At 39.4% G+C, this 16,701-nt stretch overlaps 1 protein-coding gene across 1 annotated transcript in view; it reads right to left on the bottom strand.

The window, feature by feature from the left end:
* The window catches only part of HSPBAP1 (HSPB1 associated protein 1), a 36,694-nt gene that overhangs the window by 13,592 nt on the left and 6,401 nt on the right, over positions 1–16,701 (bottom strand). The window contains exons 2-4 of the mRNA XM_075710933.1: positions 10,741–10,926; positions 5,005–5,189; positions 765–901 (exon numbers count right to left, since the gene is read on the bottom strand). Coding sequence (XP_075567048.1) covers positions 765–901; positions 5,005–5,189; positions 10,741–10,879 — 461 coding nt within the window. The 5' untranslated portion in view covers positions 10,880–10,926. The remainder of the gene's footprint in view (positions 1–764; positions 902–5,004; positions 5,190–10,740; positions 10,927–16,701) is intronic.

Genomic DNA, 16,701 nt, shown 5'->3' with positions numbered 1-16,701 from the left:
TTTTACTGTTCTATGAAGTGTCAGAGTAATTAATCTCATTAAAATCCCACTGGCAAATTATTCCTTCCACTACATACTATCAAACCTAAAAAATGCACGCAACTTGTTTTGTTAGTCTAGCATTACTCTACCAATAATAGGTAACAAAAAACCCCTGAGGCCAATATGCAAGCAAAGGAGGAAAAAAACAGAATGGGGGAAAAAAAAAAAAGAAAGACAGCATGCAAACAGGCAGAAAGATAGAGCAACAGTCACATGATCCAAAATTAGCTTGGAGCCTCCAGTGTCCCTTTCAACTTTGCTTACAGCTGGCTGCTCCTATCCTGATATTCCCCTTTTAAACTAATTCTAGCTCTATTAGAGGCTCTTACACAAAGAGTATCATAAAAGTCTAAAGTAGTTTTATCTCTATTTTGTTTCTGGGCTTTTTATTTTTAATTCTTTATCTCCTAATTCCCAACTCCTGAATTCATAACTACTAGGAAGATTAAAATGTTTATTATTGGACCACATAACACACAGATCAGGGAAGATCTTCCTCAAACAGCAGAAAATAAAATTGTGTTACTTCCGTGCTCCAGTCAGACTCCAACCTCCTGAAGTTCTACCATTTCCTATACAACAGTTCTGATGCTCCTCAATCATTGAGAGCTCAGAAAAATAAAATAATCAGGACTTAGCATTAATACTCAAGAGTCCAAAACTAACTTTATAGCACAGTATAACTTTCTTCTGTATTTGTTTTATGTATATGCATTTGTTACCTTCCTTGTACTTGCAACACTAAGTTGCAGCCGTAGGAGTCCAAATGGCAGGGGGTGTTTGCTCCTTCAGAACCAATCCACAGCGTGCTCTCTTTTCCACTTCTTCCAGGAAAACCGAAGTCAGACCACCTTATATCCTGCAGCAATGAAAAGGTTATTTATGTAAGCTGTTGAACTGATTCACATCCTACCCTCAGTTCTCTGAGTCTCTTTTCTTCTCCCTCCACCGCTCAGTCAGTCTTTATCCACTGCAGTTGTTGCTCCTTGGTGGGGTTCCTGCATGCGTGGCCTGTGCCCCTTCCTCCAAAATTCTCCTCTCTAGTAGCATTTCTTCTGCTGACTTTCTTCTTTTTCTGTCTGACTACACAGCAGCCTCCCAGATCTCTGTCTCCAGTTCTCATCCCAGTCTTTCATATCACTCAGGTTGCCCATTTGCTCTACAGAAGGACTGCCCACTGCTCGTGGCCACGTGTGGCTTTTTTTCCTTCTTTTCAAACACTCTTCCTTTCTCCACTCTTAACCATCCAAGCTCAGAATTGCTTTTAGAAAAGTTCTGATATATGGCATTTAAGAAAAGAATGAAAGGAAGAAAGGAAAAATCCCTATTCCCTTTTCAAACCAACTTGATAATCCATGTGGCATATTTGCTCTCTCTTTGCTCTGGTCTCATTTTTCTCCATGTATTCTGGAAACGCAGACTTTACCCCATCTCTGACCCAGTGGTACGCTGTTTTTTTTAAGCTTCTGATTATTTAATGGGCATATTCTTCTCCTGCCTTTGCAACTGTGGAGGCAGTGAACTTAAAACAACTTGATTACATGGTGGAGAAAGGGCAGAACAGGTATGCATGTGTTATGAACATGATCATGGAGCTTTCCAGTCCATTGATCCTCCCACAAGCAATGCCTTGGGGATGACAGCTGGAACGAGGTATTTTTCAGATAGTTCAAGGGTTTTGCAGGATGGCTCTGTATAGCCTGGATAAAGATTTCCCATGTTTCTATAGCTCACCCTGCCACCTGCAGGGCCTGATCATTTGTTTATTGGAAAGCACTTGAAGTATACTGGCCAGAGATACTGGTGCCTTTTGGCTGGAGCCCCAGACGCAGGCTTAGGGAACAGATTCAATTCCTGGCTTCCTGATGGTCTCAGGCAAATCACTTCATCTCTGAGATTCATTTTTCCTATCTTGAAAAGGAAGATAACGGTATTTGTTCCGTTTCAGTAAAGCACTTTGGGGTCATTCACATCACCTAACTTTAGGAACCTCATTTAAACTTGGCTCCTGCTCTTGTCAAAGCACTCTCAATCATGCCTTGGAAAAGCCTCTCTCTTTCCGCTGCCTATAAAGAGAAAATAAGAGTCTAGCCTCCTAATTTAAGTATGTAAGCTAGCTGCTTGCAGACAGGTGGATGGCTATCCTTTTTTAAGATCAATGGATGAGGAAAACTACAGCTAGACATTATTATAAGGATGACTTCACCACAACTCCGTATCAGGAAACCCTCAAAATGAGGGATAGCCTTCTGAAAAATTAGGTGTTGCTAAAGATTTCGAATTTCAGAGTTATTGATTTTAAAGATACCATTTGAAAAAAAATGCAGAAGTGTAATATAAACATTTGTCAAAGGCAGCAAAAAATCAAAAAGAAAAAGTTGCTCCTATAGATTTCAGCAGCCATAAAATTTAAAATCCAATACAACTATTTCAGTGATAAAGTTAAGCGTAACACCATCTCTACACTGTAATCTCACACCTAAATAGTTTTTGTATTTTTTTACAATTTAAGTGGAAAGAAAGCACACATAATCGATATAAGATTTAAAAGAACTTTTTGAAAATGCTGCAGCTATAGTAAATAGTTGAAGCGATTATGGGTAAAATAGTTTTTAACCAATGAACTGAAAAGGAACTGCTAGGATTACTGAAATCTTGTCACAGTGGGTTCCTTTTCTACAATAAAAAGACACAGTAAGAAGAAATGCACTAAAAGGTGTTCCAACCATAACAGATGGCACATTACTTGTGAATTATATTTATTTCATTTGCTGCTTATAATGAAGTTAATCTGTACCCGTATGTCACTATAAAAGGTCTCATTTCTATTTAAACTTCACGCATATATCTTGCTTCTGATTTATATCTCAAATTCTGTAATGAAATATCAAGTGAACAAAAAATGTAAGATGCTAGATACTGCTCATAGATTAGAATAATGGAATCATTACCTTAGCCCACACAACTGTAAATGATAAACAGCGCAATCTAAATTTCAAACAACTTCTAAATGGCCCTATTAATCACTATAAATAACAGTGCAGTTGGCCTTCTTTTCCCCTTCAAATCACCTAAATAAAATCTAAAAAGAAAAAAGGGGTTATCATCAAATTCACACAAGAATGGAAGAGAATTTCTACAAAGAACTCTCTTGGCTGGTATAAGTTGTGTAGCAGTGTTTCAAAAGTCATATGAGTCTGGAACTGACGGATGCATTTTACTCCCATGCCTGTGAAACTGGCAGATGACATACACCATATTTGCTTGCATAACACCATCGATTTTTTTTCCTTCCCAGATTCTGCTTTTAAAAAAAATCCAAGGCATAACCATTACGTGTGTCTATTCTAAAATTGCAGTACAATCTGTTGCTTGTTACAGGTCAGGTGATGAGGTTGTGGCATGACACCTGCACAGAAATGAAATTGCTGGAGCCTCAATTTTGTTCTTGAATGGGGGCAAGGGGAAGAAGGAGGTAGGAAAATGGTTGTTTCCTTCAAAGATGTTTTTATTGACCAAATGAAGCAGCAGGCTATTCAGGTCTTCTGAGCTGCTATTATCTTGTGCCACAAAACACAGGAAAATGCTGTCTGTTGAGGCAGAAAGAGAGAAGACCAAGGCAGGACCACAGATTGAGGAAGTCACTCAAAGATCTGGGAAAGCCTGAAACATCCCTGGAGCTCCCAACTTAGTTCAAACACCACAACCCAGTATTAGAGTCACGCAGCCCAAGTTTATGTGATCCCGGTTGTGTTTCAGTGCGCTTAGGAAGGGAGGGGAGAAAGAAAGGTAAGATGGTCTATGTGCCCAAGCCTTACCTTCTGACCCACAGAACAGTGGGAAAGGAGACAGTCTGAAAAAAGACTGAGCACTAAAAAAAAATATTAATTTTACTGGTATAAAAGAATAAAATACATATAAAGAGCATGGGAAATGCTTTCTGAGGAAGTAATTAATTTGAGGGGGTTTATCAGTTTGTACTCTCTGTCACCCCAGTGATACAGTGTTTGCAGGGAATTATGATTCCATCTTCACATTTGAAAGTATAGAAATGAATAAGGCTTCACTTGCTATTCTCTCTTTATATCTTTTGAAAAAATACACCTTTTGTATAGCTATCCTTAATTTTGCCCTCTTACAATTTTCAAGAAGTAGCAGTAATGTAGATGAACCAATACATTCAAATAGTAGATAGACATGGAGAAGGGAAAAGAAAATACCCCAGGTAAGTGTTCTAATACCTATATTTGGAAATTGCCATAGATTATGTACTTCCATGGACAGGTTACTTCATGTATTTTACTGCCTCCACCAACAATCAAGGTATAATAATCCTGCAGACTCAGAATCTCTCCTCCTCGCAAACAAACGAAATATATTAAGGGAAGGAACTGTGCTACTTGAGAAAATGAGCCACAAGGCAAAAAACCAGAGTGAAACCATGTTACAACCTTGTTGCTACAGGTGAATCCATGCCATCAAATCCCGTCTCCTGAGCGGAGCTGTCAATTTGGGTGGATCTGGGGCAGCAGCAGGGTCTCAAGTTTGCAACATGCCTGGCCTGCCAGCTGCGGGTCACCTCCACACCCTGTTCCCACCTCACTCTCATACCTTCAGCAGAGGTGCAGGGAAGGTGTTCAGCCGCAGAGGTCACACACGTGACCTGGTGCTCCCCAGGCCTGCCCTGTCACAAAATGATGCTGGGCTAAATGGGAAGGGGAGTGCTGCCAATCTGGTAGTTGTTTTTGTAACTTGTGGTGTTGTTTTTAAGCATACAAGGAGACCCGGAATTGTAAATGGCTGCCGCTTGGTTCTCCAGAAGCCTGAGAGCCAATAGCTTTTATTTCAAAATTTTAAAATAAATTGCCAAAGAAGCAGAAAGGGGGAAGCAGGGAGGTTTTGGAAGCTACATTAGATAATTTGCAATGATTAAACTAGGAAGACATAATATTAATGTTTTACCTGGAAAATTTCTGGCTTGTTTTCAAATACCCTGGCAATGTATTTGTAGTCAGCATAAGCCCAATATTTGGAGTACTCGTAACAACTGAATGGTCCAGAGAGACAAGAAGGCTGCCCACAACTCCAAGCCAAAAACTCTTCAAGTGTAGCCTTCACGTAGCTACACCTGGTTTCGAACTGGGGCACTAGAGCAACAAAAGACAAGACAAATATTACATGACCATTGAGCACAGAACCAGCAAAAATAATACATAGTTTCTCTCTCAGCTCTGGTTAAATGCAACATGAGATACGAAGTGGGACTAGGTGGCTTGACTCTGGTCAATAAAATGGTTCTCATCACCTAACTCGTAATTAAAGCCTGATACTATTGCTTTTTCATTAAGGTTTAAGTGAATGGCTGTTACCTCAAACTTGCTCTGAGGTAAAAGCACACCAATAGTTACTGTTGCTCATGTGCAAGGCACCCTTCAGTACAGTAACTCAATAATACACCCGCGTTCCCTAAACAACAGAGAGCCTGCCTTCATCTCCCTTCTTAAGTTGAGCTGCAAATGTGCACACAAGTATTTTTGTACCCTTTATTTTGTCTCCATGGATTTATGTAGATCAACATGTTCATCTTTCCCTTTCCCTAAAGCAATAACCAAATCAGCACAGTAATGCGTAGGAAGCAAGCTATGGAGCCACATGCATGCCAATGATCCATCTAAAATGCTGTATCTCCTTATTTTTCATTTGGGACTGACAAAAGCATATTGCAGTGTTCCTTGGCAGACATAAAAAGTATTTACCAGCAGTGTTTTGCTCCCATCATGCTTTGGTCAGGCTGACTGATACAGCCTTTCAGCTCAAGGTCAGGTCACTTGGAAGGCCTACAAGATAACCCACATCACAGCATACTTTAATTGTGGTTAATCAGAGATCTTCATTTCCCACAGCTGCTAATTCTGCCAGCTTCAAAGAGTCTTATCCAATGTTAAAAAAAAGTATCACTTTACTGTAACTACTACTGGAAAAAATTACTGTAGCCTGTATGAATGACGATGACGGAGCTGCAGTTTAACCTGTGTAACTTGCATAGAGCTGCTCAGAAATGGGATCCTTTCACTGTTGTGCAGCAGCAGCTATTCATTTTTTACCGCTCTCATTTTGTTACGGCAGCAATTCCCATAGAGTCTCACACATTTGTTCTTATTCCCTTCGGGTGGGAGAACAGCTTTTACAAACCTTTATCGCTATAATTTTGCCATTTTCCATTATAGTGGCCCAGGTAGTGGGTTTCCTTCCCCTCACTACCAAATTCATTAACTAAAAATGTCAGATAAGCCCCACTATTCAGCAGTCTGTAACCTGGGTCTGTTGCAGTAGAAGGGCTCCCTACCTAAGAACTGCATACAAGACATAAATCGCCTGCAATAACCAAAACCCCCTACATCTGATTCCCCATCTGTGTTGTGGTCCAATGCCCTCTCCTGATACCCAGTCATTAATGCAATGCACATCATTTTACTAAAAGATGGTCTGATGGAAAATTTAGATAAAAGATACAAGCACTACTGAAGGTGGCTCAATATCTGTATTATTTTGATGAGAACAAAGAGTGCTTAGGACACTGCCTGTTTTCCCAGGTAAGTCAGGACCAACTGTTTTAAAGGCAAGAAATACGCTCTTTCTACCTAAATGTGTACTTCACTCTGAGCTTCATTTAAAAAAATCCAACTGTGAGAGGCAAGGCGATCTTCTAGGATACAATCTCCTCAGGGCAGGGTTCTTGGTTTAATTTATAACTTGTTCAGTACCAAGGTGTGGGTGTGTATGGAAAAATAAATAGTAATAAAAAATGTATTTGGGCAATCTAGGCAGATTGCTTAGATGGATTTGTAGACTGCAACTAGGGTGAAAATGTTAGCAATGGGCATCTGAAAGCAAGAACATTATTAACCAGTTTTCTAATACTTAATGACTAAAAGCTGAAGGTGTTTTGTAATTGATAAATTGTAGATTAAGCCCCGTAAGTCTAAAGTAAGCTACCAGTGCTGTCTGAAGGCATGACAGCCCTCCTCTCTCCCACCTAATGCCACAGACAGAAACTGGAGAGAGGGAAGAAGTGTTTTTTGGAGGAAGCAGCCCCCCTCCTTACTTAAGGTCTGGTCCTGACAGATGCCAAATTCTATTCTACTCAGAAAGACAGTGTTTGCAATGTATGCTAAGGGAAATGTACGAAAAAAAGGTTAATAGTCTTAGAAAATACCCTAAAGCTCCAGTAAGAATGCAAGTGAAATGTCTCCTCCATTTCTTTAAACTTAAAAATGAAATGTCTATTCACAGCTGCTGAGGAATTAAAATTATGTAAATGAATAATCCAAGTAAGGAATAGCCATTTAATACTATAACAAAGTACAGGCACACTCACAAACCAAAAAACTGGCCATCCAAATCCAACCCAATAACCACCTCAAATCTCAGTTTTACATGGCATTTATTTAACGTACAGTATTTGTATTATGTTTTCAGCCTCTTATTCAGCTACTGAGTCTATAGCCACCTTTGCAGTCCCTCTCCATATGAAAGCTGAGAGGCTTGAATTCTTTCACTGTCCTTAATGGTAGAACCTCTTGGGCAGATGTCCAAATTGCAGCCCTTTTCTATCCAACTACATATCTGACAGTTATCAGCAATATCCAGCATCTCTAAGAGAAATTTCCTCCAGAGGTTTTGTGACTCATAACTGATCAGCATGACAACCTCTTGCTCTCTCCAGCCTCTTCATGGTAAACTCGTTTATTCATTTTACTACACAACCAGAGAAAATGGTCAAAATAAGAAACGTCTGCATACAGAAGTCAGTTTTGTGTAAGCTTTCTTCTTCCTTTGTAATTGCTGGTGTGCTCCAGGTAGCCATCAGATATATGGAACGTAATGCTGCATTTTCTCTGCCAGAAACTCAACTTCCGTAGCTGCTCCCCACCCTCTATCTCACCTCAGAAAAATAAATCTTTTAGCGTGGTTGTAACTAGATGGATAAGGATTTCCTGATTAATAGTACCTTCATTGTTCTTGTAATGAATGCTGGTACTCTCTCTGGAGGTATCTCTGTTAATGCTTAATTCTCTGATTGTATTTTTTCCCCTTTTATGGTCACATACTTTTTAAGTTGCGTAATCGGACAGAATACTATCAAACACACAACCTTAGATAGGTACAAATAATTCACAGAAATAATACTGCTAGCTCCCAGGTTTTCCATGTTCCAAATGTGCCTTCCTCATCCACATGCCTCAGGAAGTACCAAACCAGCAAGAAAAGCAAATATAAAATCCAAGCAACTCCCACCAGTTTGCCCCATTTGCAGTCCTCACTTTTTTATATTAAGGAATCTTCAGTTTGGCACTTCCCCCTACGCTGCAGATGTGGCACTAAAGAAAGATGAGAAGTTGAAATAGTAAGAGGTCTCATATTTAGGATCTTCCAGATGAACCTCATGGCTTAAACAATCTCAAACTCTGAAGCAGTTATTTCAGAGTGACACCAAAATACACCCACGAGCAGGAGAACAGTTTCCTTCTTGCAGATGTTTCCAACTCAGTGGCAGGAGTTGTCCCATCTACTCTTAAGGCAATTAATCTATTGTAAACATGGGAGGAATATACAGAGAGATCAATACAATTTTAGTTGTATTCTCCTGTTGCTTTCTCTAACCACATCACTGCTTCCGTTTCATACGGGAAAGTTAGCAGGAACAACAATAAGAAAGAGAGGCCCTCACTGAAAAACAATGTTAAGCACATAAGAGTGAGATCAACCATCTTCCAAATGACAGTGGCACACAAAATATATTACATTATTTCAGACTCTGAGATGGCTTGGCTAATGGCTCCACTAATATATCCTCACAATGCAAATTTTTTATAGCATCACAGGTCTCATTCAGTTACAATATAACCCCTGAAGGCTCTACCCATTTCTAGCTCACATTAGCATATAATGGAGGTTCCTGGAGACAAAGCGATTGCCGTCTAGGGATTGGTGCCTTTATGAAAACGCAAAATACAGAGAGATGCAACTTCAAGATACAAATTCCAATTTAAATCTGCTCTATATCCCTAGTGACTACAAGTTATTGTTAAGTGATGACTCTTATCTATTTAGTCTATCTATCGATCCACCACTTAGCTACATAACACTCCATCAGTCCCATCAGAAGCTTTCCCAGCTGGAATACCCATTTGGCTCTCAAAAAGTGCCTACTAATTAATGGAGACTAGGACCAAAACTCTCCTTTTACCTGGTAAGCCTTGCATATTACAACTGAGATATATTAACAAGGTATCACAGAAAATGTCATATATATACAACTTCTTCCCTATCAGCAATGGGATGCCTTTTACATGTAGTGCAAGAACTGGCTGATACCTCATCGAACTATAGAGATATTGCTGTGAAGATGTGTACCAATGTATTAATTCTACACCTCAGTTATCCCATCTGTAGAAAGTGAATAAATAACATCTGTTTTCCCAGGAATGGCATAGGAATCATTAATCCATGCTGGTAAAATGCTTTGAAATCCTGAAATGCCAAGCATTTTCCCTCTAACACTTCTTTCTGTTTCATCACTTCTCTTGCAAAAATTGAACATGAAATAATATGGTCAGTAACACAGTGTTGTTAAGTAAGATAATGTGATGTAATCCTACCACTTCCATAGGAACTGGCAGACCCTCATCTGGAGTCTTTGTGCAGACCCTGTATTCCAAGAAAGAGGTGGTCCAGCTGAAGGTTAGAAGAGTACAGAAAGAGTAACTAGGTGGGTTCTAAAAAACCATGACTTATACTGAACATTTTTTAAGAACTGGGTTCGTGTGGCCAAGGGGGGGAAAAAAAAAAAGACTGAAGGGAGACAAGATACTTTAGGTAAAAGGGAGAAAGTGCACGGCAAAATGTATTTTGGTATGTGGCTGGGAGGGCAAACGATGTACAGGGCATGCATAAAGCAATGAATAACCTCTAAAGTGGCTAGCAGATTGCCACCTTGGAGCACATTTCCTGTATCTTCCCTCCCTGGTATACAAGTCTATCCGTGGATAGACTATGACTAGTATTGTGTGGCTACAGACCAAAATGGAGTTGTATTTAAAATCAAGTGCAAAAATTGTCTTTCTCCCATGGCATGTTCCTAGATGTTTGAGTGAATCTGGAAGGTTAGAGGTGAGATTATTGTACTGGTGTCAAGTAATTTTCTTAATGCTTTATACTTCTATAGCATCTTTCATCACAGGACTTTAAAGTATTGAAAACAACCATGGTCTTATAAAACCTCTGAGAGGAAGGTGAGAATTATCACCATTACCCAGATTAAAAAAACCAAGATAGACCAGTTAATTGGCTAATTTTTTAACGCAGTCAGGTTTGTGGATATGGAAGCTCAGCTCACATGAACATCTGAATAATGTAAAAGACCAGGACCAACGACACATATTACAAAGCAAGGAAAGAAAACTGAGATGCTTGATTCTCATATGTTAGCATTACTCACCAGACTTCCTACTAAGAATAAACACACAAGAAAGAGAAAGGAGAGTTCCACTGTTGGCCAAACCCAATGCCCTCAAAGCAAAGTCTGTGGTGAAAAGTAATACATTAGGGAGTGAACAGTGATAATGGAGAGGCAGAGGATTGCAGAACCTAAAAAAGAGACTTGTTACATGTAACACCAGTCCACCTCAATCTCACCTAAATCCACTGTCTTCAGACCTAGCCTAAACTGTATTGTCTTCCCATCCAACAGCGCAGAAAGGTATTTTGCATTCCAGTGCAGGGCTGGCCAGTCGCCAACCATGTTACAGAAGACTGCAGGTTGCTGTAGAGACATCACAATTTCCTTGGCTTTCCCAGGAGTAAATGGTTTGACATCTTCACCTATGTAAAGAAAAAAAATAGCTGTAGAGAGATGATTTATGATACATGAAGTGTTACCTATCATCTCCCACAGCCTCGAAAACATTAAGAACTAACACCTCCTTTGTTTATGGTTGATTTTTTTTTTTATTATATTTGCACATTTTTAAAGTCAAATTTCTACTGCAAACACTGAAAGAATATTCCTACACTAAATTAAACTTTAAAGCAGTGTATTACCACACAAAATGTAAAAAAAAAAATAGGCATGTGCTTAGAATTTTCACTTGTAGCTTAGGCAATAAAGCACTGTAGCCAAACTGTTTAGAATTAGGCTAACAATAAAAAAAACCTTATGAATAATGTCCAGAGTTTAGAGAACATAAATTTTATGAGTAATAGTCTTTCTGCATGGGATTCTTTACAAGTATAGAGCACTGTCAGAGATGGCAAACCAGGTTCCTACACATTTGATTCAAACCAAGAAACAGCAGCGTAACCAAACCAGCAGGTATTTTTAAAGCTTTTTAAAATTCCTTTTAATCTACAAATTTTAGAAAAAGGAAATTGTCCCAATCCAAGAATTAATCTAACCCGAGATTTCCACTTACTCCTTTGCTGTTTAGAGATTTATATGCCCCACTGAAACTGTCAAGCTGAAACGCTGGCAACCTTGAATAAACTCAGCACTTTCGGAACAACTTTTCTTTAGGGACATATTGAGAATGAAAACCTGATTTTTTTAAAAAAAAACCATCATAACAGTTCCATAGAGCTGAAGCAGTGGACTACAACTCCAGATCATAAAAAATCCATTCATTATTTTAGCCTCTATTGAAGTTAACTCATCCAGAATTTGCATCCGCATAATGCCTAAGATTTAACATACTGAATCAATATGTATGGTTCCCCATGACTCCTAGCAGCTCATTTAAAACAAACAAACCAATTCAATCACTCTGTTTAGGGGTCAAATTATGGTCTGGCATGCACAATGGGTTAAATAAATACAGGACAAGAAAATTCCCTTTACTGTGGGGTGCTAATTTTGCCTCTTGCTGCTCCCTGTGTGTGGGTGGTGGGACAGGTAGCCAGTCCTGCATGGGGCAGCCCAGCAGTACCACCTGGGGGAAACACAGAAGACGACCCACCAGGAACAAGGTCACCAAGGAAGGTTCTTCAGAATTGTTTGAAATATAACAGTTTAAAATAAATATATGAATGCTGAAGTGCGAATGGCAGGAATAAGAAGAGCTCTTGTGCGTGCTGTATGCCAAATCTCTTTGGAAATATTTATGAGTCCCCCTTCTTTCAGCAGGGTTTACATTCCAGCATAGCTGTACTTTTTAGTTTTCTAAATTAAACTGCTCTCTTCACACAGATTCAGTGGAAGGTTGATACCTGGGGGCTGGGGTCTCCTATGGTCAAGAGGTCCCTTCTCCCACAGACTTCCAGCGAAACTGAATCACTCTCTCCTTCCACTCCTCATGAAAACTCCAGCTTGAAGCTTTAAAACTAAAGACCTCCAATATTTTATCTTCATGGCATGTAAAATTATTAAATGGCTTCCCTTTCTTAAGGCAGATGACAGGAGGGAGTTTGGGTTTTGGTTTGTTTTCCACATTTCCTCTCATACGCAGAGCAACACTTGACAGGATGGTGTTGCTGTGACACAGAGATGCCTACGACACTTGGCCTTCAGTCTCGCGCTCCAGCAACTTGCGCAACCAGGACATAAGGAGGCCTCACGGGGACCGTATGTCTTACCATATGGTCTTCACTACCCCCGGAAGGAGGCTCTGGGGGTTTCTGAGCGATAGGTTAGTTTACCTATAGGGAGCAAGTCCAGAGAAGGCAGAAGACCATCTGCAGACACAATGGCACATGCTGGTGCAGCTACCAGGAGCTGGCTGCGAGGCATGGCAAGAGGCTAAAGCTCAGCATGTTGTTTTGCAGTGACGTTCAAAGACTAAAGGCAAGACTCAGTCCAGATCTGAACGCTCCCAGAGGGATTTATAATACTTCTTCCATCTCTAACAGGTGCAATTATAATATCGTACAGAAGCAGCTTTCACAATGCGGGAGCTGGCTGGCCTTATATACCTTTCAGATTTTCCAACTCTGAAAAATGAAATTATTCCTGCTTAGGCTAAGTTTATCACCGCATGGCTGTCTTTCTGACTACTCAGTTGATTTTGTTTTAAGGGCACTACATTTACTTATTTTAGAGGATATAATTCCAAAGAAATGCAAGAAATTGGCAGCACTTTTTTGGAGGATTTTGCAAAGCTGAGTTTTATTGCAAAAGCTTCAGGTTTATCCTTAAACTTCAGTCAACAGTTGGGATGTGCTACAAAAGCAGAAATTTTACTGGGAGAGACAGGAAGGCTCATCGAAGCCAGCTGTTGATTCGGTGTGGCTTTCTAATGTGATTTCCACATGCATGTTGTGCTTTTGAAAGGTGTGGGTTTAACCACAATGAATATACGGTGGGAAGTGCAGAGCTCAAGCTACTGGGAGAGTTTGTATCAACGCCAAACAAAAAACCACTATTAGACTAAACAGCCTCTCCTCTACTGAACGTTAGCTGGAGGCTTTTGTCATGTCACCACTCCTTATTCAGTTGTAAACCTATTTCCCTATAAAATTTAGAAACAATGAAAGAGGACAGTCTGTCTTAGTAAGATGCTACTCATTCCTATCTTCAAACAGTATTAAAATAATTGTTAAATGAGTATGTATCTTTTCCTGATATAGATAATCACATACAATACATATTTTTAAATTTAAAGAATTAGATAAATGAACATTAGGTTTTTCTGCAAAGACAAATGGGGATTCTTGCTGATTTTGTGTGAAGAATCTTTAAGTGTCTTGATTCAGTTTTATGTATTCCTTGGTGAGAACGGCAGCCCGCTAAACATAATTCTTTCCCCATAATATTTGTCATGTATATCTAAATGCCCGTTAGAGAAAAGGCACACGATAAAAGGTAAATATCATATACTACATCAAATAGATATTATGATAATTTGGAGAACTCTGCTCATGACCAACAGAGATTTCTGATGGAACTATATGCTGTAGGAGTGGTAAAAAGTAATTAAAAGAGATATCTGAAGAGATCTCTTGAAAGAGAGATTAGCAGAAAAATTTGTAATTTAAAATAATAATAACCTTTTCCTTAGTTATTGTTATCATAGCTTCACAAAGACCTCATAAGCTGGGTTCTTGCTTCTCAGTATTTCCTGACCTGAAATTGATGGTAACTGATTCCTAGACAAAACCTGAAGTTGTATAGCATATATAAGGGCACACAGTTTGGACATGGATGTGTGTAAGTACAAGGTGTATAAATAAAATGTGTTGCAAAGAAACAAAATGTCCATGGCACATCTTGGGCATTAGGTAACAAATTCCTAGGGGAGATCAGGTAGCAGGAGAGAATAGAAATGCATATTCCCTTTGAAAAGAAAAGCTCTGTTGGAGTCTTCATTTTCTCAGTTGCACTCTGATCCAAAAGAGAAAAGGAATACTGTTAAATTAGTTCTTTCTGTCAGGCTCAACAAATGATGTGGCTTCACAGTACAAAAGGAAGCAGGAATAATTTGTCTCATGTTTTGACTTTACACAAGGCATGTATAGAATCCAACCAGGAACTGAAAAACTGAACTAAGTTTTAGCTCAAGTTTTGTAACTGTGACAGCTTATATAATTGGTGAAAAACGTAGGTGTTCTTTAAAAAGGTAAAGCATTGTGAAATAGAGATCTTCCAATTAAAAAAACAAAGCTCTCCAGTCGTCTTTACATGAAGTGTTGTCAAATATGAAGACTCATCCAGCCTTCAGCACTGAGGGCAGGTAAAAGAAAAGCGCTGAAGGGACTAAGTACTTTCCAGTAGACTTTGTGCTTCTAAGAGAGAAAATAATTTAATGTTTCTGATTAACAATTTTTCTGAATAACTGAGTGGGGTTTGGGAATAAAGAGTTTAGCACAACAGGCAGTCTGATGAAAAGTGGACTTGATCAAAGTTGTTCAGAAGTTAAATGTACTGTCATTAAAAAGCTAAATGTACTGTCATTCATTTAAAATAATTTAGCAAATTAGAAGAGTTCATTAGTGTGTGGTAGCTGACTTCTGCCAAAACACCCTGCTGCTTAAATATGAGATTTAATTGAGAGGTATTAAAATTATTTTCTAAAAGAGGGAGTACAAGGAAATCCTGATAACGTATTTGGTATACGCATCGTCAAATTGTTTTTCTTGCAAATCTGTAATGCTTCATTATCCTTATTTCGTTTAAAAAATTATAAAAAGTTAAAAGAAAAATTTGGCATTTTGAATATATTAAGTCAGAGCAGCCAGGTCACTCAAAAAAATCAACTAACCTCCAAAATCATAACTATCCAACAACCACGAGTCAGAAAAGAGAAGGTATGGGGGAGGATAGGGAAACTCCCCAAACTAAAGAGAAGTGACTTGGTTTGGAGGTCAGACTTAATGATTTCACAGTACATTAACTCTGTAAATTAAAAAACAACTTCAAATAATCTGCATGTGATTATGATGTTATGCACCATGATCAGCCTACTCTGGGCAAACAGAATACATCTAAATATACACGAGTAGTTTTCAGGATATACCGCATGAACATCTAGGTATTACTTCCTGACTAGTTATTGCTGCTACTATTATTTTTGACTCTGGGAATGTCAAAACTGCAGATGCAGCATAGCTGGGGGGCATCTAACCTAGATTTGCATAGATATTTTGGCTACTGAAGGATAGTTAGCAGTTGCATGGAGCCTCTCAGGATAGACCGGTCAAACGCATATCTGCACTGGTAAGACTGGCAGCCGAAGCTTACTCTGGTAGCCTGAAGTCAACACACCCTTCCTTGCCCTCCATGTCTGCTACTGCGGAAAGAGGGCATCAAGAGAAAAGAAAGAGGCCAAAAGAGGAATTTGTATTTGCACTCACTTTCCAGTCTTGCTGCAGCAGGGCTGAGCATCTCACAGTTTTTTGTACAGTAAGTCTGAGTGACTCAATATGTGAAGTAAGGTAAGAGTGTGGGCTATACCCTCAAACCTCAAACTGTCCTTCCAGTAAAGAAAAGGAAATAGCTGCCAGACCTCTTAGGGGTGGAGTAAGAGCTTGAGCCCAGAACACAGCACTGGGAGGGACTTCCTGCCCCTGCTGTAAATGACAGCATATCATCTCAAGCATACATTTATGAAATTCCTTCCTGAACCCCCTAGGGCTCTTCCTAGAAAGCTCTTTCTGAACCCCTGGCCAGCTTCTGCCTGTTGTCTCTTCTCCTCCCATCCTGTAGCGCACTTTTAGAAAGCAGTCGTGTCGGTTTTCAGCTGACTGAATGTTGAATGACCCTCAGCCCCTCTGGTCTCCTCGAGCAGAAGAAATGCTTTCCTTTCCCTCCTTGTCCTTACAGTTCCTGCCTGCATCTTCTGCCATTTGAAATACCCCCTTCTCCTCCCACCCCCCGGAAAATTAAGATATGTACAACTGACAGAAGTCATACTAAATGTATCTCCAATGAACTCTGTAGACTTCTCATTGGCAAAATTGCTGGAAGCAAAGTGAAACACAATGAAACTGCAGCACTTGTCAGACAAATGGCCATTTCATTTTCTTTTGAAGGAAAAGACTATGGTCTTTGACCAAAACCTTCCATCAGGATATAAAAGAGTTCCTCCAAAGGAGAGACTGTTCTTCCTTAAGCTAGGCTGCTACAATTCCACCTTTCTGTCTGTTTGGGGTGTAAATTACACCCACCTG

This window comes from Pelecanus crispus, chromosome 5 (assembly GCF_030463565.1).
Source record: "Pelecanus crispus isolate bPelCri1 chromosome 5, bPelCri1.pri, whole genome shotgun sequence".
Taxonomy (NCBI): Eukaryota; Metazoa; Chordata; class Aves; order Pelecaniformes; family Pelecanidae; genus Pelecanus; species Pelecanus crispus.
Note: the sequence above shows the minus strand (reverse complement) of the source record. Positions and strands in the feature narration are given on the sequence as shown.